Below are 27,573 nucleotides of genomic sequence, written 5' to 3'. Positions count from 1 at the left end.
ACACCCACGCCCAGGAAATCAATGTGAGTCAACGCCCTGTATAGCTATCCTTATCTCAACCAGCAAAAACCCTTGTTCCTTCCTATTATTGCTTATACTCTCTCTTCAACAAAATTAGAAATAAGGGCAAAATAGTTTCTGCTGGGTATTGAGGGATGGGGGGAGAGGGAGAGGGTGGAGTGGGTGGTAAGGGAGGAGGTGGGGGCAGGGGAGAGAAATGACCCAAACATTGTATGCACATATGAATAATAAAAAAATAAAAATTAAAAGAAAAAGGATGAGGATGACGACATCGACATCTACAGTACTGAGGTTGTCATTAGTTTTTCTCGGAAGTGCCTGAAGGGTAGGAATGGGCCGGCAGGGGGGACCAGCTGGGCGCCTCTATGGCCACACCAGGCAAAGCGCCAGCAGCCCTGTACTCCACACTGGCCAGGAAGGGTCAGACTGCAAAATCCAATGTGCTTCCTCCCCTGCCGCGGCCACTCCCCAGGGCCACTGCTCCCCACCCCCTGCACTCCTTGCCCCCTGTCCCCACTACAGAATCTAAGATCTTTCAGCCGGCTGAGTCAGAGGCAGGGGATCCTAAGTGAATGCCTTCCGAGGACGTCAAGCCCCGTGGCCTAAAGGGCTCCCAGGGCAAACTTACTTCCCCCCAAAACTTAAAGGTGGGGGAACTGCAGCTACACATTCCACAAAATACTAGCACTTAGATCCACCACCCAGGCTGTTGACCAATTCTTACAGGGTAGTGACCTCTCATCATCAAACAGTGTCATGATTTGGAATGTTCATTGTCACCAAGGACCTGGTTAGAGGTATAAAGACCTTTTTATTACTGCTAAGTGTTTTTTTCCTCTCATGATTGTTTTTGGTGTGTTGTACAGCTGTATAATTTTTCACTTATTCCATCAGTAGGTATGGTTTGTACAATGTACAATGGTTCCATTTCAGAAAATAAAAATATTCAAATCAGGATCAAGATAAAAGTAGTATAGGGAAGAACGGGATCAAGATCATAGGATCAAAATCTCAAGAAATTTGGAGGCATAAAAATAGTACTCACTTTGAACGTTGGGTATGAGTTTCCTGGGGCAAATGAAAACACAGATGATTAATTAGTAACATTCGTATTGTTACTGAAACAAACACATATAGCACTTCTTTATTTTAAAATGACACAACTAATTCTAAAATGTTTTCTTGTTTTTGTGTTAATCTTCTTAAGACAAAACACATGGTGGGATTGCTGATATCCCACTCTTGCCCCTTCTCACACTAGTAGGGTTTGGACAGGAATTGTGCAATGTGTCAGACACTTCCCACTCCTCAGTCCGTGTGTGATTCCTTTAGTATCTTTATTTCTTAAGCAGCTTCTCCTCTAGTCTATAATCTTGTTTTCTACTCTGAATATCTTTTCTATGCATGCTGATGTTTGTCTCTACAATAGGAAATGCATATTTAAATTCAATCGTATTTGAACCTTTTAAATCCTATCGTAGTTTCTGGCAAGCAGGAAATCATATTTGTATATCCCACATGGATGCATCCAGGCAGAATATGGAGATGTAGAGAGGGTGACAATAAAAGTCTATTAATGGTTAGGGAAAAAGTGACGAACAGCCATGTATGAGAGGGGAGCAGAGAGAGAGATTTTTTTTCTTTAATTTTTTTTATAGTTGTGCTGGGGGTACATTGTGGCATTTACAAAAGTTCTTACAATGTATCAACTATTTCATACTTGAATTCACCCCCTCTTCCAGTTTCCTTTATCCTCCCCTTCCCCCATTCCTGGAATACTTTCAACAGTCATTTTTCCATTTCCATATATGTGTACACAGTATTTGCACTGTATTCACCCTCCCATGTCCTTTCCCCACCTCCCCCCCCCCACTGGTACCAACCCCCTCTAAGCAGGACCTGTTCAGCCTTCCTATTCTCCAGTTTTGTAAAAGAAAAAAAAAAGACATTTTTGTTTGTTTACAAAAGCTACACAGGGAGTTGGGAGTTTTATAACCCAAATTGGTTCATCTCCTCTATTTTTCTCCTTTCTACCTTAGTCTCCATCTTATGGTGAGTTCAACAGGTTTAAAACTTCTATGTTCATTCTTGTATACAGAGCACTGCTTTCTGTTTTAAAAAAAGTGTTTTTAAAAGGTCGCCTTAATCTGTGGGAGGGATAAAACCTGAGCAGTTCTTGATTGCCAATAAACAGTGAGTGGGGAGGGTTTGGGTGGTTTTGGATTAGGATGGTGGTTTGATTGTAAACAATCTCTGCATATTTGCATATCTGTCTTGCTCAGAGAGCACGTGCACTTGAAAGAGGGAGGTGGAGAGAATGTTCAAGCTGAAATACCATGTTAAATCGTGTTTTAAGAGTCCTGGTTTGTTCTATGTCCTGGCCTGCCTCACTATAGCTTAGTTATCAAGAGTGTTCTTATTATGGTATACTATTTTATTCAAATATTGAGGTACACCCTGATTACTATGGATGTTGATAAACGATCTTTTGTATGGTTCTGGCAGAGTGGCTTAAGTGGTATAGTGCCTACCTAGCAAGCATGAAGCCTTGAGTTCAAACTCCAGTACCAAAAAAAAAAAAAAGAAAAAAAGATCCTTTATATACCAATTAAAAGAAGAGCTGTCCCACTGGCAGCATAGAAACAATCTGCTTATGTTTCTTTAGTTATGTCCCTTGTCCCGGTATCCTTTGGGCACTGCAGGATAGGCATCGATAAATGTTAACAGGTGGCTCACTGTAGCCAAAGGCTCTGGAGGATTGAACAAAGTTGACATAATTTACATTCCCTTTTTGTAAAAGTAGCTGCCACTGTTTATTAACTGATCAGAGCATTAAAATATAATAAACCTGTTGATCTGATCTTCCCTATGCCAGCACCTCCATCTTCTACAAAAACACGTGGTTTTTTTTTCATTCCCCAATGGGGAGAAGATAATTGAAGGTTGCAGGAAGTTATTTACTCCTTTGAAGTGTTTTCCAACAGCATAAGCCTCATCAATGAGCTCATCCATGCAGACGACATCGTGTGTATCAAGGGATTTAGTGATCAAAGTGTTACCTATAAGGCAGTTCTCTTCTTGCTGATCTGGTCATAACTACACCTGTACATTAGTTCATTTGCTGACCTCACCTTTAGGGACCTTTCTTTCCCCCTCTTCAGCACCCTCTATGCTTCCCACTGGAAAAGAGGATGAATTTCCTTAAATTAAAACTTCTTACAAATAGTTAGGTCTTGTTATGTTTTAATAGACAATTGATGCCTTTGAACATTGACTTAGGAATTAATAACAAAAGACAGGACTGCAAAATTGGTACAGTGTATGGAGGGGTGCTTCTGGGAGTGGGGAGGGTGAACAAAGACGATGAGGGTGAGGGAATGTGGTTGATGGACTTCATATACGCGATAGAACAAAGAAAGCTCTTGCGATCGTGGGGTGGGAGGGGGTTGAGGGGGACAGATGAGGGGGTAATCTAAACAGTGTACAATATAAGCCTATTCAGAATTGTCACAATAAATCCCCCCACACCCAACAAATATACCCTAATAAATAAATAAAATAGACTATGGTTCAAAACTTTGAAATTTCAGGGTACAAACCATTGGCACCCACTTTCATCAGCATTACTTTCTAACGGTTTGTGTAAGAAAACAGTGCTCACACAGACAAGTTCACGGATGACCTTGGTTTTTAAAACGCGCCTGTCCTTTGGTTTCTTTCCCCCACTCCCATCTGTTTTTGCCATGTGGTTCTTTTGTTTTCTTTTTCCCCTCACCCCCTTTTCACCTCCTTCTTCTAACCCTTCTCTTCCCCCTCCTCCTACCTGGTTTGAAGATCTTTTAATTATGTTCAGGCATGCTGCAACCTGAACACACCTAAAAGTCACTTTATACTGTTATGTGGCTTAGAGTTGGTGCTTGGTTGTGTACTGGATTGTGCCAAAAGCAAACGGTTTTAGACCCACCTGACGCTAAGACCCATTAAATTGCCAGATCATCACATTGGGGTGGTGGGGGGGGAGTGTGTTCCCAGGAACCATCTGGCAAGGAGATTTCAGCTGCCTGTTTACCAGGCATGCTTGGATCAAGACCACACCGTTGCCCAAATGGCCTTTCCCGTTTGTTTATAGACGACCTTGACAACAGCGACAAGATGAAGTGGAACAAATAACAGTAATTGTTCTCAGTTTAGGAGTAAATGGGGAAACCATGCCCTAAGGTTTAAAAAGCAGACTTTCTCCTTTCTATCATAATTCCATTTGACCTTCAATAAAGAATAGTTCCTTGCTATTTTAGTAGTCTGCCTTAACAGCTTCAGAAAGGTCCTTTTAAGGAGGTCAAACAGGAAAGGAACAGAGCCAAGAGTTGTTTCCTCTCTTGCCTGAAGACTGAATCATCCTTCTCCTGAAATGGTTACAAAATCCAAAGGGAATTACATGGCCTGTTTTTCTTAGGAAGTTATTAGGAGTAGGAGAAATAAATGATTGTTTCTGGTTTTATAAACCAAAATGATCTGCAACCTCTCTCTGAAGGTTATTCCTTCTGCCATGTAAAGTTAAACTTAATTTTAAATACAGACATTCTTAATTTATTATTCTCGAATAATCTGCTTCTTTTATCAGGTTTATTTTTTATTAGCATATAACAGTTATGCAGGGAGACACACTGTGATATTTGCACATGTGCTTACAATGTATCTTAGATTCACCCCCTCCATCACTCTCTCTCCTTCCCCTCCTTCACTTCTTAGAACAATTACTACAGGTTTCATTCTTCTACTTTCATATATGGATACAAAATACAACCACCATATTCACCCTCACTCCCCCTTTCCTTATGCCCACCCACCTCCCACTGGTACTCAGCCCTGCAAAACACCCTCATGTCCTTCATTTTTTAAAAGAGTGTATATTGGTAGTCCACGGGTATTTCCCCTTGGTATTTCAGGCCAATATATATCAGGATTTCATTAAATTTACCCCCCATTACTTACTCTTTCTCTACCACCATGTTCCCCTAATAGTCAATATCTTACAAAAATGTGAGCTAAGTTGTATGTCTTTTTCCTCCTTGTTTCTCTTTTCCTTCTCTTTCCCTCTCTGTTATTTTTCTTTAATTTTTTAATATGAAAAAAAATCACTCTTGGGTGTAACAGAAAAGAGGTTTAAGTCCCTTCTTTTCTGCTAAGAATTCATTGTGCAGAATATGCCTTTCTGTGATGGGTTTTTCGAGATAGGGTCTCTTGAATTATTTGCCTGGGCTGGCTTCGAACCGCAATCCTCCTGATCTCTGCCTCCTGAGTAGCTAAGATCACGGGTGTGAGCCACTGGCACCTGACAGAATACACCTTTAATGCTTCCCCCATGACTGCTGACTCTGGTAGATCATATTTAATTTTAATGCATTACCATTGCTTTTGGCAAGAGGCTCTTCACATCTCCATTCTTTTAAGAAAAGAATATGGTGGCTGTTTTTTTCCAATAGAATAAAATGTTTGTTGCTATTTTTTTGTAATTGCTTTCTTTGTTGCTCACTGTTAATTCTGTCTTGCTCCCTACCAGCTTATGAATAACTGAGATATTTTTGGATAGAAATGTATGTATTTAAGTATTTCTTTCATTCTGTAGAATTTGTTAGAAGTTAAATCAATACTAGCTAAAAACAGGTTTGAATGTGCTGACAGGTATCTTTGGCTGCTGTATATCCATTGTTTAGTTATAGAAATACAATTTTGTATTCATGGGATTATACACAGCAAACTTGTGGATCGCATTTGTAGGTTCATTTCTTTGTGTGTGCATGCAGATACATCATATATAAGGAAAGATAGTTTTAATTGCTATCCAACGTTGCCTTCCCCACCCCCCCTTTCCCCCACCCTCCACGCACTTCGTGGTCTCACTGTTCTCTGGTAAGGATTCACAGAGCCACAATAGGCACCTCAGTTTCATTTCTAATTTGAAGTGGAACTGTTTCAATGGTTTGCCATTAACTTTGATGTTGCCTTATTTATTTGGATCTTATAAATGTCATCCAGCAAATAAGGAAGTTGTTTCCTCTTTCTACCAGGCTCTGATGTTATTCAGTGGTTAAATCTTGGATTTACGAAGTAGTCTTACTCTTTATTGAGGTGATTGCTCCTTATTTTATTAATATGTGAATTATGTATTCACTGCTTCTTGATTGTTAATTTGTCCTTGACTTCTGGGAGATCCCTACTTGGTGACTATGTGACTCCTCTTATATATTAAGTTTGACTTGGGACTAATTCTAAAATCTTTTTGCATTTGTGTTTATGGGGAGACTTGCCTTTTATTCTCCTTTGTTGGGATGTCCCCATGTTTCAGTATCAAAGTAATGCTAGATTCATAAAATAAGTTGGGAAGTGGTCTCTATTTATTGAGAGAATTGATATAAAATCACTGTATTACTTTCCCATTAAAACTGTGTATCTTTTTTCCCCCAATTTTGTGAATTTTTGCTTTTAAATTCAGAAGCTATGTTTTTAGTACACAAACATTTAGGATTGTTGTCTTCCTAAGATTGGCCCTTTAGTGATAATGAGATATTTGTTCTGTACTTTGTCTGATATTCAGGTACCACACCAATCTTCTTGTGGTTGGTGTTTGCATGTTGTATTTTTTTCTAGTCTTATTTTTAACCTTCCAATATTATATTCAAGGTGTGCACTTGTAAATGGTGCATCATTGTTTGGTGTGGGGGGTTTTGAACTCAGGGCCTTGTGCTTGTTGGGCAGGTGCTCTACCACTTGAGCCACACTTCCAGTTTTTAGCTATTTTCAGATAAGATCTTATGTTTTTTGCCTGGAGCCCGCCTCAGGCAATAATTCTCCTTACCTATGCCTCCCACGTGGCAGAGATCACAAATGTGTACCACCATACTTGGCTTGTGTGTTGAGGTTAAAGTCTCACTAACTTTTTGCCCATACTAGCCTCAAACTTCAATCTTTCTATCTCTGCCTCTCAAGTAGCTTGGATTGCAGGCATAAGCCACCATGCCCAACCTGGCAATTTAATCTTTTAAGTATGTTTCTCTTTACATTTAATGTAACTGCTATTCATCTGAATTTAAATTCGTCATCTTGCTATTTGTTTTCTAATTATCTCACATTTCCTTTTCCTGTTATGGATTTACTACTATCACGTTAAATCAATAGTTTTATATATTACCGCCATTGTAGTCCCATTGCTTCAGCCTCCTTCTCTCCTCCCCCATTATCTTAAATTAAGAATTCTTTTTTTAAAAGAAATTCTCTTAGTACAATAGAAATTACACACACAATTAAAATGAGATATAAGTTGATATTATTTCCATTCCCCTGGCAATCTCAGCACCTTAGAACACTCCATCTCCACCTGCCTCCTTCTGCAGTTATGGTTGAAATGTATTTTGATTAACCACCTATTTTAGACTCTATGAGATATTGCAATTGTTTTACACAGTGAACGGATAAATTCTTACCAGAGATTTACATTTCCCAATGTTCTTCCCTGTCTGCATTTCTTTTTGCTTCCATCTGAAATAATTTTTCCTTCATATCTCTTTTATTGTATGTTTTCTGTGACACACATAGCTTTTTTTCTTTTCTGAAAATGTCTATTTTGTCTTCACTTTTTCATTTGTGCTTTCATTCAATACAGAATTCTAGAATGGCAATTATGTTATCTCAGCATTTTGAAGAGGTAGATCCATCAGCGCCTGACATCATCACTTTGAGAAGTCACACTCAATCTTTTTTTTTTAATTTTTATTTTTTTATTATTCATATGTGCATACAATGCTTGGGTCATTTCTCCCCCTGCCCCCACCCCCTTCATTACTCCCCCTCCCCCTCCCTCTCGCCCCCACCCCCTCGATACCCGGCAGAAACTATTTTGCCCTTATCTCTAGTTTTGTTGTAGAGAGAGTATAAGCAATAATAGGAAGGAACAAGGGTTTTTGCTGGTTGAGATAAGGATAGCTATACAGGGAGTTGACTCGCATTGATTTCCTGTGCGTGTGTGTTACCTTCTAGGTTAATTCTTTTCGATCTACCCTTTTCTCTAGTTTCTGGTCCCCTTTTCCTATTGGCCTCAGTTGCTTTAAGGTATCTGCTTTAGTTTCTCTGCGTTAAGGGCAACAAATGCTAACTAATTTTTTAGGTGTCTTATCTATCCTTACCCCTCCCTTGTGTGCTCTCGCTTTTATCATGTGCTCAAAGTCCAAACCCCTTGTTGTGTTTGCCCTGATCTAATGTCTGCATATGACGGAGAACATATGATTTTTGGTCTTTTGGGCCAGGCTAACCTCACTCAGAATGATGTTCTCCAATTCCATCCATTTACCAGTGAATGATAACATTTCGTTCTTCTTCATGGCTGCATAAAATTCCATTGTGTATAGATACCACATTTTCTTAATCCATTCGTCAGTGGTGGGGCATCTTGGCTGTTTCCATAACTTGGCTATTGTGAATAGTGCCGCAATAAACATGGGTGTGCAGGTGCCTCTGGAGTAACCTGTGTCACAGTCTTTTGGGTATATCCCCAAAAGTGGTGTTGCTGGATCAAATGGTAGATTAATGTTTAGCTTTTTAAGTAGCCTCCAAATTTTTTTCCAGAGTGGTTTTACTAGTTTACATTCCCACTAGCAGTGGGCCAGGGTTCCTTTTTCCCCCGCGTCCTCATCAACACCTGTTGTTGGTGGTGTTGCTGATGATGGCTATTCTAACAGGGGTGAGGTGGAATCTTAGTGTGGTTTTAATTTGCATTTCCTTTATTGCTAGAGATGGTGAGCATTTTTTCATGTGTTTTTTGGCACACTCAATCTTATTTAGTTCCTTTGTCAGAAATGTCTCTACTCACAGATGTATTTTTTTTTCTCTCTTTCTCTAATTTTTAACCTTTCTACTACCACAGGTGTTTTTATTTGTATTAATCATGACTTGGGTTCATAGTTTATTTTGAACATTAGAATACTGTCTTTCATCAATTTTGAAAAATTACTGTATCCATTGCCTTTTTAAGCACTGTGACCGCCTCGCTCTCTCTCCTCCCCGGGGAGCTGCGGCCCGTGTGGGGGGACTGTCCCCGTGCCCTTGTGTCTCTCCCACTCACCTCTGTACTTTTTATCCCTTTTTTTCTCTGTGCTTCAGTATGGGTGCTCTCTTTTGACTTATTTTCCAGTTCACCAGTCTTTCCCCAGTGTGTCTGATGTGCTGTAAACACATTTTTGATTCTTAAATTCAGTTACTAAATTTACCATTTTAAGTTTTCATTTGATTATTTTATTTATAAATTCTAATTCTCTACTCCAGCTAATTTTTTTAAAAAATTCCCTTTGGCTCTGTTTCCATTCTTTGCCTCATAAGTTTTGTCCTCTGGACTTTCCTTCCAGTCATTCTGTCTGATTTCCTTTACAGCTATTAATTTTTTAATGATGACAGTATATTGTTGATGAAAACTGTAAAGACAATGAGGCTGTAAATCCTGAAATCCTTTTGCTTTAGAGAAGATTTGCCTTTGCACCTCAAAGGAGTTAGAAGTGTGGCAGATGGATGAATCTTCCTGTGTTTCTGCTAATGGAGATCAGAATTTCAATCCTTGTTTTTGTTTCACCCTTTTTCTTGAGGAGAAGTTGGGGCCCAGGTCATAAATATTTTAAGCTTTGTGGGCCTACAGTCTCAACTCTGTCATCAAAGTTCAGAAACTCTGTAAACAATGCATAAATTAATGGGTGAGGCGGTGTTCCCATAAAACTTCGCTTATTACAAATAGGCAGCTAGTGTAAGTAGTTTTGTTTATAAAACAGGCAGGTCCTCTGCAGGGGCTAAATTCTCAACTCCCTGTGAAATTGCAGCTTTATCTGCTAACTTTCTCAGTGCGTTGGCTACAACTTATGAATTAGCAAATGCCCAGAGTGGAAAAGCAGCATGGAATTAGGGGTTCTCTTATCTGTTCGGGGTCTTGGTTTCTAAGAGTGCCCCTGGGGACTCTAGTACTTTTGGGGGGTTCCGTGCTGGTGATGTGGTTGATAAGAATTTTTTCCCATTCTTGGTACAAGTAGTATATTTGAGCCAGAAGTGATGAGGATTTTTTTTAAATTCAGATTCATCTTTGCCTTAATAAAGTAGAAAATCATCTCTATATTATTTTAGATCTTATGTCAGAAATTGCAAGACCACAGGGTATGCACTCAAAAATCCAGTTTTCTGCTTTTCACTTTTTTTATTAGGATATATTTGTTGTGCAGGGGGGTCATTGTGACAATTCCAAATAGGCTTATATTGTACACTGCTTAGATCGCCCTCACTGTCTCTCCCCCTCAACCCCTCCCGGCCCCACTTACAGCTATTACAAGAGGTTTCTTTGTTCTATTTCATATAGTATGTGAAGTCCATCAACCATATTCTTTCACCTTAATCTCCTTCACTCACTTTCCCCTCCCACATGTACCCCCCCCACGAACCTATTTTATAGTCCTGTCTTTTGTTATTAATTCCAAAGTCATTTTCAAAGGGTTGTCTGATGTATCCCTGCTGTGAGTGTACTTTACTTTGGTCCATTCAGCCCCTTCCATTGCTCTCCCTTACCCCTTTACCTCCCACCCCCCATTTTTCAACAGCTTCCAATGTATATCGTTGTATCCTGTACCTTCACAGATGTAATGTTTTATGGTATTGCTGATGCTCCGTTCTCTTTTCCTTGTCTTCCTTTCCCCAGCTCCACAGAGCAGTTCCACTATTACAGACATGCTCTCCTATGTGGAAGATAGTTCCAAAAGACCAACAAAATGCTTTCCATGTTTAAGTGATCATTCCAGATGAATCTGTCTAGTTTCTATAGGCTAACCTGCCTTTTTCTTATGAAAAAACAGCCTTCTTACTGATCCTGCCAGTTCCTTCTGATTCACCCTCTACATGGTAGCCAGGGTGGTTTTTTGTTGTTTTTTGAGACAGGATCTCATTATATACCCCAGACTAACCTCAAATTCTCAGTCTTCCTGCCCCTCACCTCCCAATGGCTGGGATTGTAGGTATGAGCCACCAGGCCTGCTCAGAGTGATAGTTACAAAATGTAAATTTGACATGCCATTCCTCCTACTTAAAACTCTTTAAAGACTTTGTGCCTATAATCCCAGATACTGGGGTGGCTAAGACAGAGGATCTCAAGTTCAAGACCAGCCTGGGCTTCTTAGCAAAGACCCCCATATCAAAAAATAATTAAATAAAATACAAACTTTTCATTCTTCAATATAAAGATAGACTTTAAGATAATTTGTAATACCCTTTATGATCGGGCCTCTGTCTACCTTTCCAGTCTAGTTTTTCAACATTTCTTCCCTAAAATCATATTGCCAAATTCCTTTCTACTCTTAGCCTACGATTTAGGCCAGTATGTGATGCCTTAGAACTGGATAATAATAAATTACTTTGAAATTTTGTACTGGAGCTTGGGACATCAGAACTGAACTGAAGCTGGGCACCTGCAGTCCTAGCTGCTCAGGGGGCAGAGAGCAGGAGGATTGTAGTTTGAAGCCAGCCCAGGCAAACAGTTCACAAGACCCTATCTTGAAAAAACCCATCACAAAAAAGGTGTGGTGTAGACCTTGAGTTTAAGTCCCAGTACCACAAAAAAGAAAAAAGAAGGAAAGAAAGAAAGAAAGAAATTGACCTTCAGCCATGTTGACAGATGGCTTGGCCATTGATAAATGAAATTATATAATCATTTAGTTATGAAAGGAGGAATTTCATATGCAAAATCAGTAATGTGATGAGTGGGAATGATATTTTCTGGATCTCTTAAAGAGAATAGTGTTAATCTAGATTTTTAAATAACTTGCCATTAAATCCCATTTTGAAATAATTTCAACCCAACACTTGCCTTTTCTCTGTGTGGTGGGGTGGGTGGAGGAAAGCTATACACCCTGCTTTTTCTTCCATAAACTCTGTGCCACAGAGCATGCCAGGGTCTGTTAAGCTGTGGAGGTTAATACTTGGAGAGTGCTTGTCCTGTCCTCTGTCCTGGCTGGCAGGAAAGTTCAAGGGTATTTTTATCCATGTCTTTTAGGCAGCATCCTGTTCAAGTGGATGACCATGGATCCAGAGAAGATCTCAGAGAAGCAGGAAGAGATTCTTTCTGTTCTGGAAGAGCAGTTTCCTAACTTGCCTCCACGAGAGGACATCATCAATGTCCTGCAGGAGTCCCAGTTCAGTGCTCAAAGTGAGTGACTCTGGCTAGATATGGTGGTGCATGCCTTTAATTCCAGCATTTGGGAGGCCAGCCTGGGCTAGAGTGAGATCCTATTTACAAAACAAAACAACTTCCCTACCCCCAGAAGAAAATCAGGATGACTCTGCTCCTAGTTCTCTCCCTGTTTCTGATGGATGGTTTGTGGATAGAGTGTTGTCAGGCCAAAGAAGGACTATTTGAGCACGCTTGTTTCCTTCCCTGTTGCTCTGTACTTGTGGAGGAGTTTTCAGGCTCACAAAATTGGCTCATAGAAGCAGTGACCACTTTTGTGGCCTCTCCTCTGAGGCCTTCATGCTGGATATGTGGTTAATTTCTGTGGCTCATGCTTAGCTCAGGTGCTTGGTAACCTGCAATTCTTGTGCCAACAGAGTTCTATTTTGAAAATGTGGCAGGAGCAATGCCAAGTGTAATGGGATTTCATAAACCAATTAATTTTAGAAAAGAAGGGAGAGCAAAGATGCCTACAGTGATGGCATTGTTTCCCTAAATCTAGGGTTTATCAGGTCAAATTTCCTGGATCAACTGTTTTATAATAATAAATAGCCATGTCACTGAATGCCTGCTTTACACAAGGTTCTGATGGTGTAACTTTTCAGGGACAATGTTCCTGAATCCTCAGGATAGCTCCGAGTCAGGGGTTTCTTTTCTTCACCTTCCAGATGAGAACAATAAGGCCCAGAGAGCCTTAGTATGTGTTTGCTCTCCCAACATCAAACACACTCAACTGACAAGGAGCTGGGCAAGGACTTAAATCCAAACTATCTATCTTTAAGGGGCAAACCCTGAATTACAGAGCTCTCTCCCTTACTTGGGGGTTTCCCAGAGGCAATGCAGTTGCCTGGGAAGTGGCCCCAGGCGACATAGGATAGGAGAATGGAATGCTTTGTCAAGCAAGTTGGCTCAAAGGCCAACTAGAGTGTAGCCACTAAGGACCCCTGGGAGTGAGAGTAAGCTGGCACCTCATGATCCCACCACCTAAGGGGTGAGTGTGTGCAGACACATGCTCACCTTGGTTCTACAAGCTGGTGGCGAAAGTTTCTGGAATTTTGTGAGTTGGCTGAGAGCAAATTGGGAGCTTGAGATCAGCCAAGCTAGGAATATTGACATGGCAGAAACTGACAAACACTACCAACTGGTTTTTGTCGCTGGTTGTTAAACACTACCCAACACGCCTCTGAAATAGTGAGCACCCCCTAGTGGGTTGGCCTGTTAATTCCCCAATGGTGGTCAGAGAAAGGCTTCAGCAAAAGACTCTGGTCAGGCTGGGACATGGCCTGCTGGAATGGGAGGGTCTGAGAAATGTGGGTGTGGCAGTGACAGCGCCCGGCACACTTCAGCTACCTGTGCATGAATGTGTATGTACAGGTCCACAGAGCTGCACAGTGGCGTGAATTTTGTCATTCATTTTCAAAAACACCAGTCTTTTAGTATCAGAATATACCCTATAAATCACTTAAGCTGAAGTAAGAAAAGGTGTGGCCTTTCAATCTTTGAGTCAAAGAAAACTATTTAGTACCCGTCTAAAGATATTAAATCCTCACATGCTTCTGGGATCACAGAGTGCCCTACACCGGGATGGTAGGCAGTGGACGCTGTGGGATAAGGGTCTGAGAAGGATGCGTGTAGTTCACTAGGCTCTGTCGTGAATCTTCTCTGAGAAAGTAGGCCTACCCAGATGTAAGAATGTAGTGTGAGAATTAAGTGTCCAGCCAGATGTTTGTCTGTTTGACAGTGATAGACCAAATACTCATTGAGTATTTTGGTCAACTGACTACAGCTATATAGTTCTGGATAATTTAGCCATTCTAGATTACTCCTTCCATCAGATAGGGGATTCAATAACCCTTACTGCCAGAGCCTATTATGAGGGTGGCTAATTCAATTCTGATAGTTTTATGGGCCACATTTATAAAGTACATTTTGAATAAAATTATACTAGAAATTAGAAAATTGTACAGTCTCTTCTACATGCACTCTGAAAACAAATGTCAGCCTCGTTTGGTAGTATTTGATGCACTTACATAGTTAAGCTAGTTTTTCTTCAGATTTCCGACCCCCCACCTGTTCCTTCCCTACCACACCTGCTTTGGGCCTCCAGCAGCTGATCCTTGAGCATTTCATCTCTGGGTTCTGTTGACAATGGCTTCTGGTTGGGTTTGGTCAATGGAGAGAGTTAATAGCATGTGGGAAAGTTGGGGTGAGGGAAGGAAAAGAATAAGGCTGTGAGAATTTCTCTCCCGCCTCCTTCCTTCTTCAGTGCTAAGTTTGTGGCAGCCCCTCTTTTCCAGTCTTAGGTGTCCTTCTTCCCTTGTCCCTTGCTAGTCTGTGGGTGCCTCCCTGTCTTTTATTTTCTAGTTTAGTCCTCTCTACATCCTTGTAAGTGTCCTGTCATTCTTGAATCTTCGTTTGCGTCATGAGAGGTGAATTCTTTTTCCTGCTGGAATCTTAATGTTAACATTGTCACAAATGTGACTTATTGCCTTAATGTGTGCACACTTATTACGGTTAAAAATGATATTACGGATTAGAATATTGAAATTAATAGGATGAATTATTTGAATAACCCCTGATATTACAAAAAAAGGTTCCCTCAGCATAATCCCCCCCTTGTTATCCACAGGTTTGAGTATTGAACAAACAATGTTGAAAGATCTGAAGGAACTGTCCGATGGAGAAATCAAAGTAGCTGTCAGTGCTGTGAACATGACCCTCGAGGTAAGGGTGGAAGTGCTTTCTTAGCAACAATAGATTCACACGGTTGCAATCTGGCCATGTGGTATCCAGCTCTCTTCACTGCTAAGTCAGTATTAGTCTTTTGCTGTGACTATTTCTTGGTGACGTATTTGATTGGGGCTCAGGTTATTATTATTATGCTAAGTTGATGAAAAATGCCAAACCTGGATTTCCAAGATAAGTGCTGGTTCATTCATCTCAGATAAATACACCTGTGTGGGCGTGTGTTTTTCATCTGTTTACTAGCGATTTTAAAATATGTGGTTAGTTTCACTTCTGTATCTACTCTATACAAACAAGTTGTCCTTTGGCCTTCCTTAGCTATTTGAACACATCTCATTTTGGTAATTGATGATGACGACTCAAGTATTAATAAGGAATAGCCTTCCAGTCAGTTAAATGAATGACTCAGAGTGAATGCAGCTCTTGTCTTGTGTCTTTCCTTGGTAAATTATCTTTTGTCTACTTTGGGGGTTTTCAGTGACTTGTGTGTTAATATTAATTAACCCAATTAACGAGAACTATATTTTATAGAGGCGCATTTATATCTGTGAATGTCTGCAGATCTTATGTCTTTGGTGGAGGCATGTAGCTTTTGAGTCAAGTGTATGGAGATAAAACTTGCTGTATAGGAATTTGTTGTTAGAATTGTGTGCTGCTGCTCTTTTTTTCCCTCGTGATGATGGTGGCTGTATCAATCAGTACATTTCTATGGAATGATAGGCATACATCTTGGTGTCCCCATTCTGAAAATCCAAGAGTAAGTAGTAGTTTTACTATGTGATCTCTTTGTAGATTTATTCCCAGTTGATTATAATCATAATTCAGCTTATAGATGTACACGAGTAGCAGGAGGAAGATCATTATCACATTACATAGTGTCTCGTCATGGACAGAACCCACTTTCCATTCTATATCATTGGTAGATTGACTCAACAGTTTCTATGGACTTTTGGACTGATAAGTGCCCCAAATAATTAGCTGTTGAGTCAATACAAGAGATATATTCAATTTGGGATGTAGTAACTAGATAATCACCTTCAATTAGAAAATCTGCTTTGTATCTAGAAAGTAAAGGAAATATGGATCTTGCAAGGGTCAGTAGCTCTGAGAATCATTTCTACTCGTTCAAGCCTTAGGGTTTACTTTCTCTTTCCCCCTCCCTCAGCCCCTTTCATTTAATGGTATCTTATTAGGTTTTAAATGCCTTGTTTGGAATTCCTTTCTAAATTAACATAGAACATCTTTTAATTGCTTAGGGAACTGTCTGCAGTTAGCAAGTGATTTTAAAGCTATTAATATTATAGGATTATTGTGGTCTTAACGTACCTTCCTTTATATGATAGGGGTATACAAATGACTTTGTCAGGTAGGTTAAACTGTAAAACGTTTATCAAGCGGAATCAGTAATAAAATGATCATCTTAATCTTGACAGTAATTTACACAGAGTTCTGGTGATTAATCAGGTGGCTAAGTATGTCTCTGAAAGTGCTGCATGAACTCTTGGAGGAGGGAAAATGAGATCTGTATGGATACAGAATGATACAGCTTAAAGTCTAATGAGCTGAGTGAGAGCTTTCCATATTTGCATAGTGGTGAAGTTAAAGGTGACTGGAAAATGGAAAAAAGACCCCTTAGCAATATTCCATATCTTCCTTGAAGGAAACCATGCACACTATTGATCCAGTGTGACCCCAAGTTAAGGGGAGAGTTTGCTTTTCTCCCTAGATCATCCTGTGATGCAGTGGTGTTTTCCCCAGCCCCAATTTACATTTCATTCTATTTCAGCACTCCTTTCTCATTCCCATTCACCTCACTTTAAAGATAATGACAGTGTTAATTTGTGTGTTCTGGAAAGTCGTATATTGCCATTTAATCTAGAGATAGTCTCATAGAAATCTATTTATAGTTCCTGACTTTCTAAATTTTGCTTGTCCTACAAAGCCTGGTCAACCTAAGTACCTCATGATGACTCTTAGAAATTCTCCACTTTTAGCCAGACATGGTGGTGCACCCTTGTAATCCTTGTGCTCAAGAAAACTGAGGCAGGAGAATTTTGAATTTCCAGGCCAACCTGGGCTGCATAGCATGATCCTGTCTCAAAAAATAAATGAACAAAGGCTGGTGGAGAGGCTCAAGTGGTAGAGTGGATGCCTAGAAAGCATGAAGCCCTGAGTTCAAACCCCAGTATCACCCCCGCAAAAAACCAAACAAACAAAAACAAAGAAATTCTCACCTTTTACTGCCAACCTCTGAATTCTTACAAAATTTAGTCTAGGTGATAAACTTAGGTCTTAAATATATACTATATCTTCTATTACATTTGAACATGTTTCTTTTATTTAATCACAATTAGAAAATATGCTGAGTTAATTGAGGGTAATGGTGCTATCTTTGACATCTGTCTTTCTTCAATTTTCTGGTGCACTGCTGGGCACATAGCAGGTGCTTAGTAAATACAAATATTTAGTGATACATATCAGTGTTCACAATTTGCTCCTTTGACATATGATTTTATCTCCTTTTGAATTTAAATAAATGATGTTTCCTTAGGCATTCAAGGCAACGTATTTTGATCCCTTCCAACCACTTTCATTCAGGTAACTGTGACTGAAAGCTGAAAATAAACCTACAGGTACAGGTATGTATGGTACCACTTATCCAGCTGTCCAAAAATGGAGTTGGTAGCTTTGCAAAGTAGCTAACTGTTGAGACCCCATAGATCAACTGGAGGTTCTGTAGCACATCAGGGAAAAGGAAAAGAGGATTCCTTACATTTTTCATGATTCTTCGTGATGCTGTAATTCCACAGTTGTATATGACATGGCTTCTACTTGCCCGATGATCCAATTAATTTTCTTGGATGAAAATATTCTGAAAATTAGAAGGATCTCCTTGTACTATATACAGCAAATTGTACAGAGGAATCAGTGGTTTGCAAGGTAGAAACCACTGTCTTTGACAGATATGTGAACTCTGACCCTTTACATCATAAGGAGAAATCTTCCAAACCCTTTGTCTCTCATTTTTATTATGAAATATCTCACAAATATCTTGTAGCCCAAACAAGGTTACATCATGTTAGCTGTGAAAAGAATTACATAGTAAATCATTATAATAATACACAGCTTCAGTGCTGTCTATGAGGAACAAGGGTAAAAAAGCCCTTATCTGAAGTCAGAGGGGCAGGGCTTCTTACAGAGAGGCGAGGATCACGGAAAAGACACTGCAGTCTCATTTCACATGCTGTCCAGGCCATTGTGAGTCTGAATGCAGCACATGTCACATGGTGGAATCCACTGCCTTGCTTGATCATTGTTGTCCTGATCCTCTGTGCCCTTTTCATTGCTTGCTGATTTGACTATCAGAAGAGAATTCATGGATATCAAAGCACATATTCAATTGAAACAAACTTTGCCTATATTCTTTTGCCAGCAGAAGTGATAGTGACACTGCTTCTTGGGGATCATTTGCTTCCTAGAAAAGCAATACATTAAGATGTTGAAGAGAAGGGACTCATCTTTCCATTGTAACGAGATGCCACAGAAGCAACTAGGGTGACTCCCAGCAGTACCCCACAAGTGGTCCTTGGCTGACACCAAATGTTACTATTCCTCCTTTAAATTTTTCTCAAAAGACTCTACACCATTAGTATCTTTACTCAGGAAGGACAATAACCAGGCACTGACTTAATCACTTTTTATCATCAATCACACTGTGATTTATTCTTACTTAAATACTTCATTAGTTTGCTAAGATTGCCATAACAAAGTCACACACCCTGTGTGACTTAGCAGAAATGTATTGTATCATAGTCCTGGAGCTAGAAGCGTAAGAGCTAGAAATCTAAGATGAAGATATTGGCAGGATTACTTCCTTCTGTGGGCTGTGAGAATGAATGGTGCTACTTGACTCATACAAGTGTCACTTTGATCTCCGCCTTTATCTGCACATCATTTTCCTTTATGAATGTGTCTGTGTCCAGATTTCCCTTACCCTAGTTGTTAAGATTGGATTAAGGCCTGCCTACCTAATGATCTCAATTTATTACAGCTACAACTGTCCTGTTTCCAAATACGGTCACATTCTAAGGTGCTAGCAGCTAGAATTTCAACAGATGAATTTTAGGGGGACATAACTCACCCATGACATATACTATGATGAAATATTCCAGGCATCTTAAAAGAATAAAACTCTCTGCATGAACCTGATGTTTGATAAGCACTTTTTATCTGTTGCTGCTAAATGTTTTTATTTCAAATCAGTTTCCTATAAATGAGGAACAATGGAGATTTTCAACTCTTCTGCATTTGGAACTCAAATCCCAAAGAATTGTTTAGGTCTGTTTTCTGTCTGGGCTGAGGGTTGTTTCTCTGCTCTGCTCTCAGCTGGGGACCTCATCATGACCAGACTCTCTGCTATTTGAAACCAGGAAGGGAGAACACATAGCCTGCATTCTAGTAGAGTGACTCAGATCACTGACTCATTTTGTCCTGCACGGAGATGACTGGCCACACTGCACCTTGGCATACTGCAGAGGGAAAAATACCAGCATTTTCCATAAGCATTAAGAGAACAGACCAGAATGACTCCCAAAATCATTGTTCAACTCCTCCCTAGCAAGAGGGAAAGTTTACTCAGGCCTCAGTGAGCATAAATGACCCATTATAACTGGGAATTTAAGACTGAGCAAATCAGTCTGAAATCTATACCAACTGTAGGCACCAAAGATGGCTTCTCATTGTTTGAACTTGGAGTTTTTTTTAGAAGTCAAGGATAGATTGCCTATATTTGCCTACTTTATTTTGTGATAAAATGCATAGCCTCTTTTAGGGTAGCATATGCTATTTTTGATTAGCATATTTTTTTTCAAAATTCCAAACACACTGAAGTGTAAGTGTCAAAGCCATTCTGTCCAACCAGTGAAAATATGTGTACATTGTCTTCCAGGTTCTCAATCAAGTGCTCCCATTCCCTCTCGGATCCAGGTCTGTCAACTCTCCCTTGAGGCAGCAATAGGAGTTGAGATGTGATGATGAGGGCTGTGTGCCAGACAGTAGAGTAAGAACTTAGAATTATTAACTCAATCCTCCAGCAGCTCTAGGAAGTAGAGGTATTATACAGAACCCCTATTCTGGTCGAGGTCGCTCCAGAAGCTATAACAGATAAGCCCGGATCTTAGAGGTTCAACACAGGAGCAGTTATTTAGGTTTTACTCATGCAGCAATCCCATCTGGTGTTCTGGTTGGGTGGCCAGGGGTGAGTCTAAGACCATTTTCAATGTGCCACACCCAAAGTTGTCCTGGAGGAGATCTCCATTCCATACAAAAAAAGGGAGAAAAGGGCTTAGCGAGCCAAGAATGGAGGTTTTTTTTTTTAAATGAAATCTGTCTGAATGTGACACACTTCACTTCTGCTCCTGTTTTAGTAGTTCAGACAAGTAGTTGCATTTAACTGGAGAAATGTAGTCTACTTAGTTATGTGCCAGGAAGAAGAGCCACTCTGAAGAATAATCAGCAGTGTCTGCCATAATCTGCATCTTAGAGGTAAAAAAATTGGGATGTAGAGATGCCATTCGTTTGTCTAGTGTAGAGCCAGGATTTGCATCCTGTGTACACTAGGACATTGTGCTAGTAGCAGAACGAATTATAGAGTTTGCTCCCACTCAGGGCTCACTAGTTAAGGTCTTAGTCACTGCCCCCAACTCTGGGCATCAGACATCCTTGACAGCCCCAAGCCATCCTTGGTTGATGCTCTTCTTTTCTCCCCATTCTCATTCTCTTTATATTCACATCTCTGCTTCTTTACAAATATTATTTTAATTTTTGAACTTGAAACACCACCCACAGTCTAAGTGTTCATAGTAAAGACGACTACTGGCCCTGATACAAAGGGGATTTGGCAAGTTTAAGCCAAATAGATCAAAGCATAAGAAAATTAGATTATGGGGAGAGGGACTGGATAAGATATATCACATGGGAAGGAAAGAGTGTGTTTTTTTTCTCTTAGCCCGTTTCTAGAATTCAAAGTCATGCATATTATGGATTTCCTTGCTGTGGTTTAGCTTCTTCAAATTTATGTCTAAAATGAAAAACAACCCAGTTAGTGAAAAAATTTTAATGATAGAGTTTTTTTTTTAATTGAAACAGTGTTAAGCACTGCAGTAACTCCAAATAACAAAACCCTGTGGAGCTGAGGTGTTAGGAGTTCTCAGTTCATATGTGACTGAAGAATCCCAAAGGTTTAAAGCAAATGACAAAAATGGTTGGGTAACTTTCATTGTGTGAATTTAGCAGCTAGCCTAAGTGAGGTGCATGAAGTATGATTACAACTGGCAATCAACCTAGAGCTAATAAATCATAACTTTTCAAGGACAATGGCAGGATGAAGAGGTAAGCCATGGACCTAGAAAAAGTAGGCTTTCAGTTCCTATTGAGCTTTGAGTGGCTCTTGGTAATGAGAGAATTAAAAATCATTACTGAAAGTGGTTTACCATAGCAGCAGAAATAGCACTTTGTCTTGGAAAAGCATACTAAGCAGCTCAAGCTTACAATATCTAGGATCCTCATAAGTTGTATAAAGGTCACTTCTTTTGAGGATGTTGAAAAATGTGTCAAAAGCATTGTGTTCATCAGCTTTCCATTACTGTGACAAAATACCTGAGGAAAACCAACTTATAAGGAGAAAAGGTTTATTTTGGATCACAATTTCAGAGGTTTCAGTCCATGGTCACTTGGTCCCATTGCCTTTGAGCCTGTGGCAGCACAGCCATCATGGTGGGAGCATGTGCTTACCTCGTGGTGGGGAGGGAAGAAAAAGAGAAGTAGGAAGGGGCTGGGGCCCCAATATCCCCTTCAAAGGCATGCCTCCAATGACATACATTCCTCTCACTGGACCCCACCTCCTAAAGGTTCCTCCGCCTTCCAATAGTGCCACAGGCTGAGGACAAGCCTTTAACAGATGGGCCTTCAGAGGACATTCAGGATCCAAACTACAGCAAACACAGAAATTCTGTAGAACTTGCCTGTCTACAATGCCTTGTAATGGAATTCCTATTTTGTATCTCCAGCTAAATTCAAGCTGGAGGCAGCTTGATGTCTCTGTGAGCAGTTTTTCTCTATTTCACCATTCCTCAACTTGAAATGGACTCTGATGGTTCACAAAACTTTGTGCATCTAGTTATACTTCTCTGTAAATTGTCATTATTTCTCTAAATGGTACACATGGCTTCACATATTTTCTAGCTGTCGTTTTGCCTACCATGATCCGAGTATTGGCATCCCTTTGAAATTCATACCTTGAAGCTTAAGCCCTGATTCAGCAGTATTTAGAGATGGAGCATTTAGGAGATGCTTAGGTCAAATTCTATTACTTTTACAATAGCTTTTTTTTTTTTTTTTTGTAGTTCTGGGGCTTGAACTCAAGGCCTACACCTTGAGCCACTCCACCAGCCCTTTTTGTGTGATGGATTTTTTTGAGATAGGGTCTCGTGAACTATTTTGCCTGGGTTGATCGTGATCCTCCTGACCTCTGCCTCCTGAGTAGCTAGGATTATAGACATGAGCCACCGGTGCCTGGCTACAATAGCTATTTTTAATTCACAAATGATGAGTTTGCACATTTCTTGAAAATTTAACAGTCATCTTTTGCCAACCTTTACAAGTCAGCTCCAGTCCACTGCAAGAGATTCGACACTTTTCCTCCCTTTGTTCCTTCTTTCGTTCCTTTCCTTCCTTCCTTCCTTCCTTCTTTCCTTCCTTCCTTCCTTCCTTCCTTCCTTCCTTCCTTCCTTCCTTCCTTCCTTCCTTCCTTCCTTCCTTCCTTTCTTCCTTCCTTCCTTCTTCCTTCCCTCCCTCTCCCCTCCCTTCCAAGTATGTGCTTTGGAAACCCTGTCCTCCTCACTCTTTGCTCTCTTCTGTTCAGCTGGAGATGCTGAGCTCCCTCTGCAGTGATACATCTTGCATTGTTATCTGTCCTTTTGAGCATTTGTCATCACAGGCTGTGCTAGTGAGCTCTGGAGAAACCATTTGGACCACATACTGAATTTTCTGTGCCACTTTGGTTGCTCCTCATCCATCTTCTTCTTAGTAGGTTTTGCACAACTTTTCCCTTTTCCATATGTGTACGGGTGAAAATACTGCCCCAATCTCCATGGTCAGTTGTCCTGCCTGTGTATTACTGTGCTTCACTGAAGTGACCTCATAGTGTGCATTTGTCATTAAAAAGCCAATAGAAAATCTTTTCATATGACATCAAAATGTCTATGACCCTTCCTTTGGATGGGGTATTCCTGCTACCTCTTTATTTAGGCCCTCTCTTCTGATTTCAACATCAGAAGGCATTTTTGAATAAATTCACATATCACTGCATCTTAAATAAACAAAAGTTATGTATTTTTAGACCTTCAAAAATAATAAGTCATTCTGTTTTGTTGGCATCTTTTGGTAGGATGAAGTCAGTTGGCCTTTTACTCATGAAGGAAGTGGAGAGTCACTGTCTACCTTTCTGAGAAATAATTTCCACGACATTGGCACAACTCAGCACCTCTCTCGTCACGCATTGCCCTTTAATATCTGTTGGTATTTGGAAAAGTCATAGGAAGCCTTTGTTCTACTTCTTTTAATCATCCCATAAGATGATAAAGAAACCAGAAAACAATCAATTGAGTTAATTGATTCTCAACTTAAGAGAATTAAGACATGGCATTGCCCAAAATGTATCTGTGACAATTTGAAGTTTCTGCGTAGCACAGTATCTAATTCTCTTCTGCATCTTGTCTTACAGGAAGGGACACCCTCAGGACATAGTGATATGCTAGGATGACTGCTCCTTCACTCTGTAAATACATTTTTTAAGTGCACTATAATGTCATTTTGATGGCTTAATTTCTGGGAGGATTTGGCTAATTACATTTTTAGGGATGTACTCAGACCATTTTGAGCTGCCTGGAGTTGCTTTTAATAGCAGCTGTTGCTTACCTTTTCTCTTGTTTATTTTCTGTCTCCTGCCTTCAGAGTTCTTCAGCTGATTTGGAGACCTGACCTTGATTTAAATTAGTTTGACTGTCACACTCCTGTGACTCATGGGCAATATTTTAATGGTTAATTACTACATGGTATCAACTTGTCATAGAAGCAGGCTGTGAAACTAGGGAGAAATAGTTCCTTCTCTGAGACAGAAAAATCTCTTTTTAAAAGACAGTGGTGGTGTACATTTGTGCTGGAGTGCCTCTTCACGTGCTCAAATGTGAACTGGTTCCCTAAGTAACAAGGACTGCCTTTAGTACACACCAAAATGAAATAAAGTATTAATAATAAGTAGCCAGTAGCAACACAGAGAAATAGTAAGAGTCAGACAAAGGAAATAATTGAGGGTGGTTACTTTCAGGAGTAGGCATCATTTGTGTTGAGAACACAATAAAAGACAATGATTGCTAAGGGTGGTTGTGTTGGCTGCTGGCCGGTGGAGACAAGCCTGTTATTATAGGGCAGTGGTGCCGCCTACTGGCGGCAAAAGGAAAATGCTGCCAGTGAGATTTGGTTAGTGCTGTCTACTTTTATTCCTTCAAAAGAATAATTTAATGCTCATTGTGTTCATAGCATGGTTCTAGTCAATAGCCTTAATAATTCAAATTGTAGAAAATAAGGATAAGAGTCAGCACTGATTGACGGTTTATCATGTATTCGAGTGTGCGTGTACCTCACATTCTGTTTTCTCCTTGAATCTCCACGGCCACTCTTTGAAACAAGTCTATCTTTATGTCCATTCAATAAACTAACTTTAAAATATTCTTCTAGAAAAAAAGTTGTTCATAGTGGTAAATAGTTGTGGCTATGTTTTGCCTCTCAACGATTTATATTAACATTCTTTTTTATGATACCATTATGAAAAATAGTTTTCAATTTCTTCACAAATGCTCATGCCAGGCCTCCCTGTGGGTTGTTCTTATTTTTCTGGTCTTTAATATGCTTTCTTCATATGCCAAACCAAAAGTAAAACAGTCATTTTTTACCTACATGCCCAAGGAGTCCCAACAATTGGACTCTCGACACAACAGCTGAGCCAATAGCATCCCAGCTCAACCTACAGCCCACCAGAGTAGCTGATGTGTCCTTGGGACACCAAGGGTGAAGAGGAGGACCTGAGTCCATGAACTCTCTTCAGACATTCACTTAGTCACCCATTACCATAATCATTTGTCATTTATTGAATAGCTACTATGTACCTGAAGTACAGACTAGATCTCATCATGCAGTGATTTCTGTTCTCTTAGTAAGCTTATGAAGGATCATTCTAATTGGCTATCATGAGCCAATACAGGATAACAAAAAATCACAGAGCAGGATTTGTGGGGGGGAGCGGGGTGTGTGGGGGCAGATCAGAAAATGCTCCCATGAGATGACATGGACACAAAACTATGAAAGGCATGTAGAAGTTCTCTATGTAAATGAGATTTGTTGGGGCAGGGGTGGTCGTAGGTGGGATGATGAGGGAAGAGCATTCCAGACACATGGAAGTACATGTGCGAAAGAGGAAGAGAGAGCATAGTTGGTACTGAGGTAGAAGCATCAGTGGAATGGCCTTCTCCTTGATGCTCAGATCCACTCTGCACTTAGCCTTGGGCAGCCTGGTTGATTGATTCATGCTGCACAAAACTGAGGAGCTCGCAGTTGTGAGCACAGTGGGCATCACAGAGTAACGTGTGGGACAGGGCTACGTGCCTTTGGCTGATTGTGGGGTTGGGATATAATTCATTATTATAGCATTTGGCTGATTCCTCCTACTTGGTCCATCACTTATTGCTGATTTTTTTGCCTATTGATCCAGAGTAAGCCAATGCTATAGGGTGGGGACCTGAAACACAGAGATTATTTCAGAGAACAAAGGAGGTGGAGAAGGCTGAGTGGGAGAAGGGAGCAAGAATAATGATTGGGCATGAGAGGAGCTTGAAAAGTGACTGAGGTTCAAATGCAGAACGAGGTTAATTTCACCGAGCCATTGCGGGCAGCCATTGGAGCCATTGGGGCAGAACCATAGCAGCCATTGGAACCATTGATCCTCTAGGGGGAGCCCCTGAGATGGGACCATAGCACTGGAAAAGGGAATAGGAGGATATTTGCAAACCCAATAGGCACTTTTTGCACAGATATTCCCACAGAGTATCTTAGCATGACACAGTGTGACATATGAAATTACAGAAATTGGGTTTTATGACTTTTTAAACTTTGAAACCAAGTCATAGTTCCTTTTTGGTCACAAAGACGATACAAGCATCAGACATGTTTCACCAGGTTAGAAATTTAAAACAAAGCAAAACAAAACCTGGAAGATCCTTATAATGCAGACCGTGACAGGAAGGCATCAGCATGCGCTTGATTGTTTTATAAATTTGTTTCTCTGTCCAGCTCCAAGTAGGCGGAAAGCTCTTTGGTTAATTCCCTTAATTGTAAAGGCAATCAACCTCTCAGTGCCAAACTAGAATTCCTAGTACCAACTCTGGATTGTCTGAGTTTGGGAAAGTCCAAGACTTTGGGGCTCCATGGGGGGAGAGGGCCCCTCCCTGTGTTTGCTGTGGGTGTTTCTGAGGATTTGGCACCATGGCTAACCATGAATGACTGCACAACACTAGCATTAAACCTGGGCCGGGGGTGTGGCTCACATGGTAGAGTGCCTGCTTAACAAGGGTGATGACAACCCTGAGTTCAAACCCCAGTACTGCCAAAAAGAAAAAAAAGAAAAAAGAATAGCATTAATTTAATTTAGCCACTTTTCATTTTGAATCTTCAAATCAAAGATATAAATATTCAATTTCCCAATATATGACATTTCCAAGTTTGTGTAACTTCCTCTCTATTGTATGATAGTGTGAAATGCCAAATAATGCTGTTTACCACCAACTCTGGGAAATGTAGCATATTGCTAACACTTGCTGAACAGAACATAGTACAGGTAGTTTAGTAGTGGGGGAGGGTATGGATTGTAACCCAGGAACTAGACCGCCTGAGTTAGAACATTCATTCCGACATTACCAGCTTTCAGGTCCTCAACCAGTTACTTAATTTCAGTGTGTCTCATCCATGAAATGGGATCACAACAGTGCCTTTTCAGAGGATTGTTCTTAGGACTAAATGGGTTAATATTTCCAAATGCTTATAATGGTTCCTGGCACATGGTAAAATAAAATATAAAGCAATTATTTGGACTTATTTATCCTGAAAATGTTTTCAGACAGCAAATGATTTCACCAGTAATATAGTAACTGGTGCATCTTAAAATATTTTTCAAGTGCAAGCTGAAGAAATATCAAAAACGTTACTTGCTATTTTAAAAATGATTTCTATTAGTCTGGAGTATTGGGTTTTAAACTTGACCATGTGCCAAAATCATCTGGAGGCTTTGGTAAAACATCACTTGCCAGGTCCAATCCCTGGAATCTCTCTAACTCTGACTCCATAGAGTCTGTGACTCCGTAGGTCTAGTATAGAGCTTGAGAATTTATATTTCTAGTAAGTTCAACGATGCTGCTGCTGTTGTGGTCCAGAGACCACACTTTGAGAACATTGGCTTA

General features: G+C 40.2%; 1 protein-coding gene across 9 annotated transcripts in view; it reads left to right on the top strand.

Moving 5' to 3' along the window:
- The window catches only part of Prune2 (prune homolog 2 with BCH domain), a 268,230-nt gene that overhangs the window by 62,647 nt on the left and 178,010 nt on the right, over nt 1–27,573 (top strand). For all 9 annotated transcript variants that reach the window (XM_074052086.1, XM_074052083.1, XM_074052090.1 and 6 more), the window contains exons 5-6: nt 12,089–12,241; nt 14,892–14,986. In XM_074052086.1, coding sequence (XP_073908187.1) covers nt 12,089–12,241; nt 14,892–14,986 — 248 coding nt within the window. The remainder of the gene's footprint in view (nt 1–12,088; nt 12,242–14,891; nt 14,987–27,573) is intronic.

This window comes from Castor canadensis, chromosome 13 (genome assembly GCF_047511655.1).
Source record: "Castor canadensis chromosome 13, mCasCan1.hap1v2, whole genome shotgun sequence".
NCBI classification, from domain to species: domain Eukaryota; kingdom Metazoa; phylum Chordata; class Mammalia; order Rodentia; family Castoridae; genus Castor; species Castor canadensis.
The sequence above is the reverse complement of the archived record's forward strand: the minus strand, read 5'-3'. Positions and strand labels throughout refer to the sequence as shown.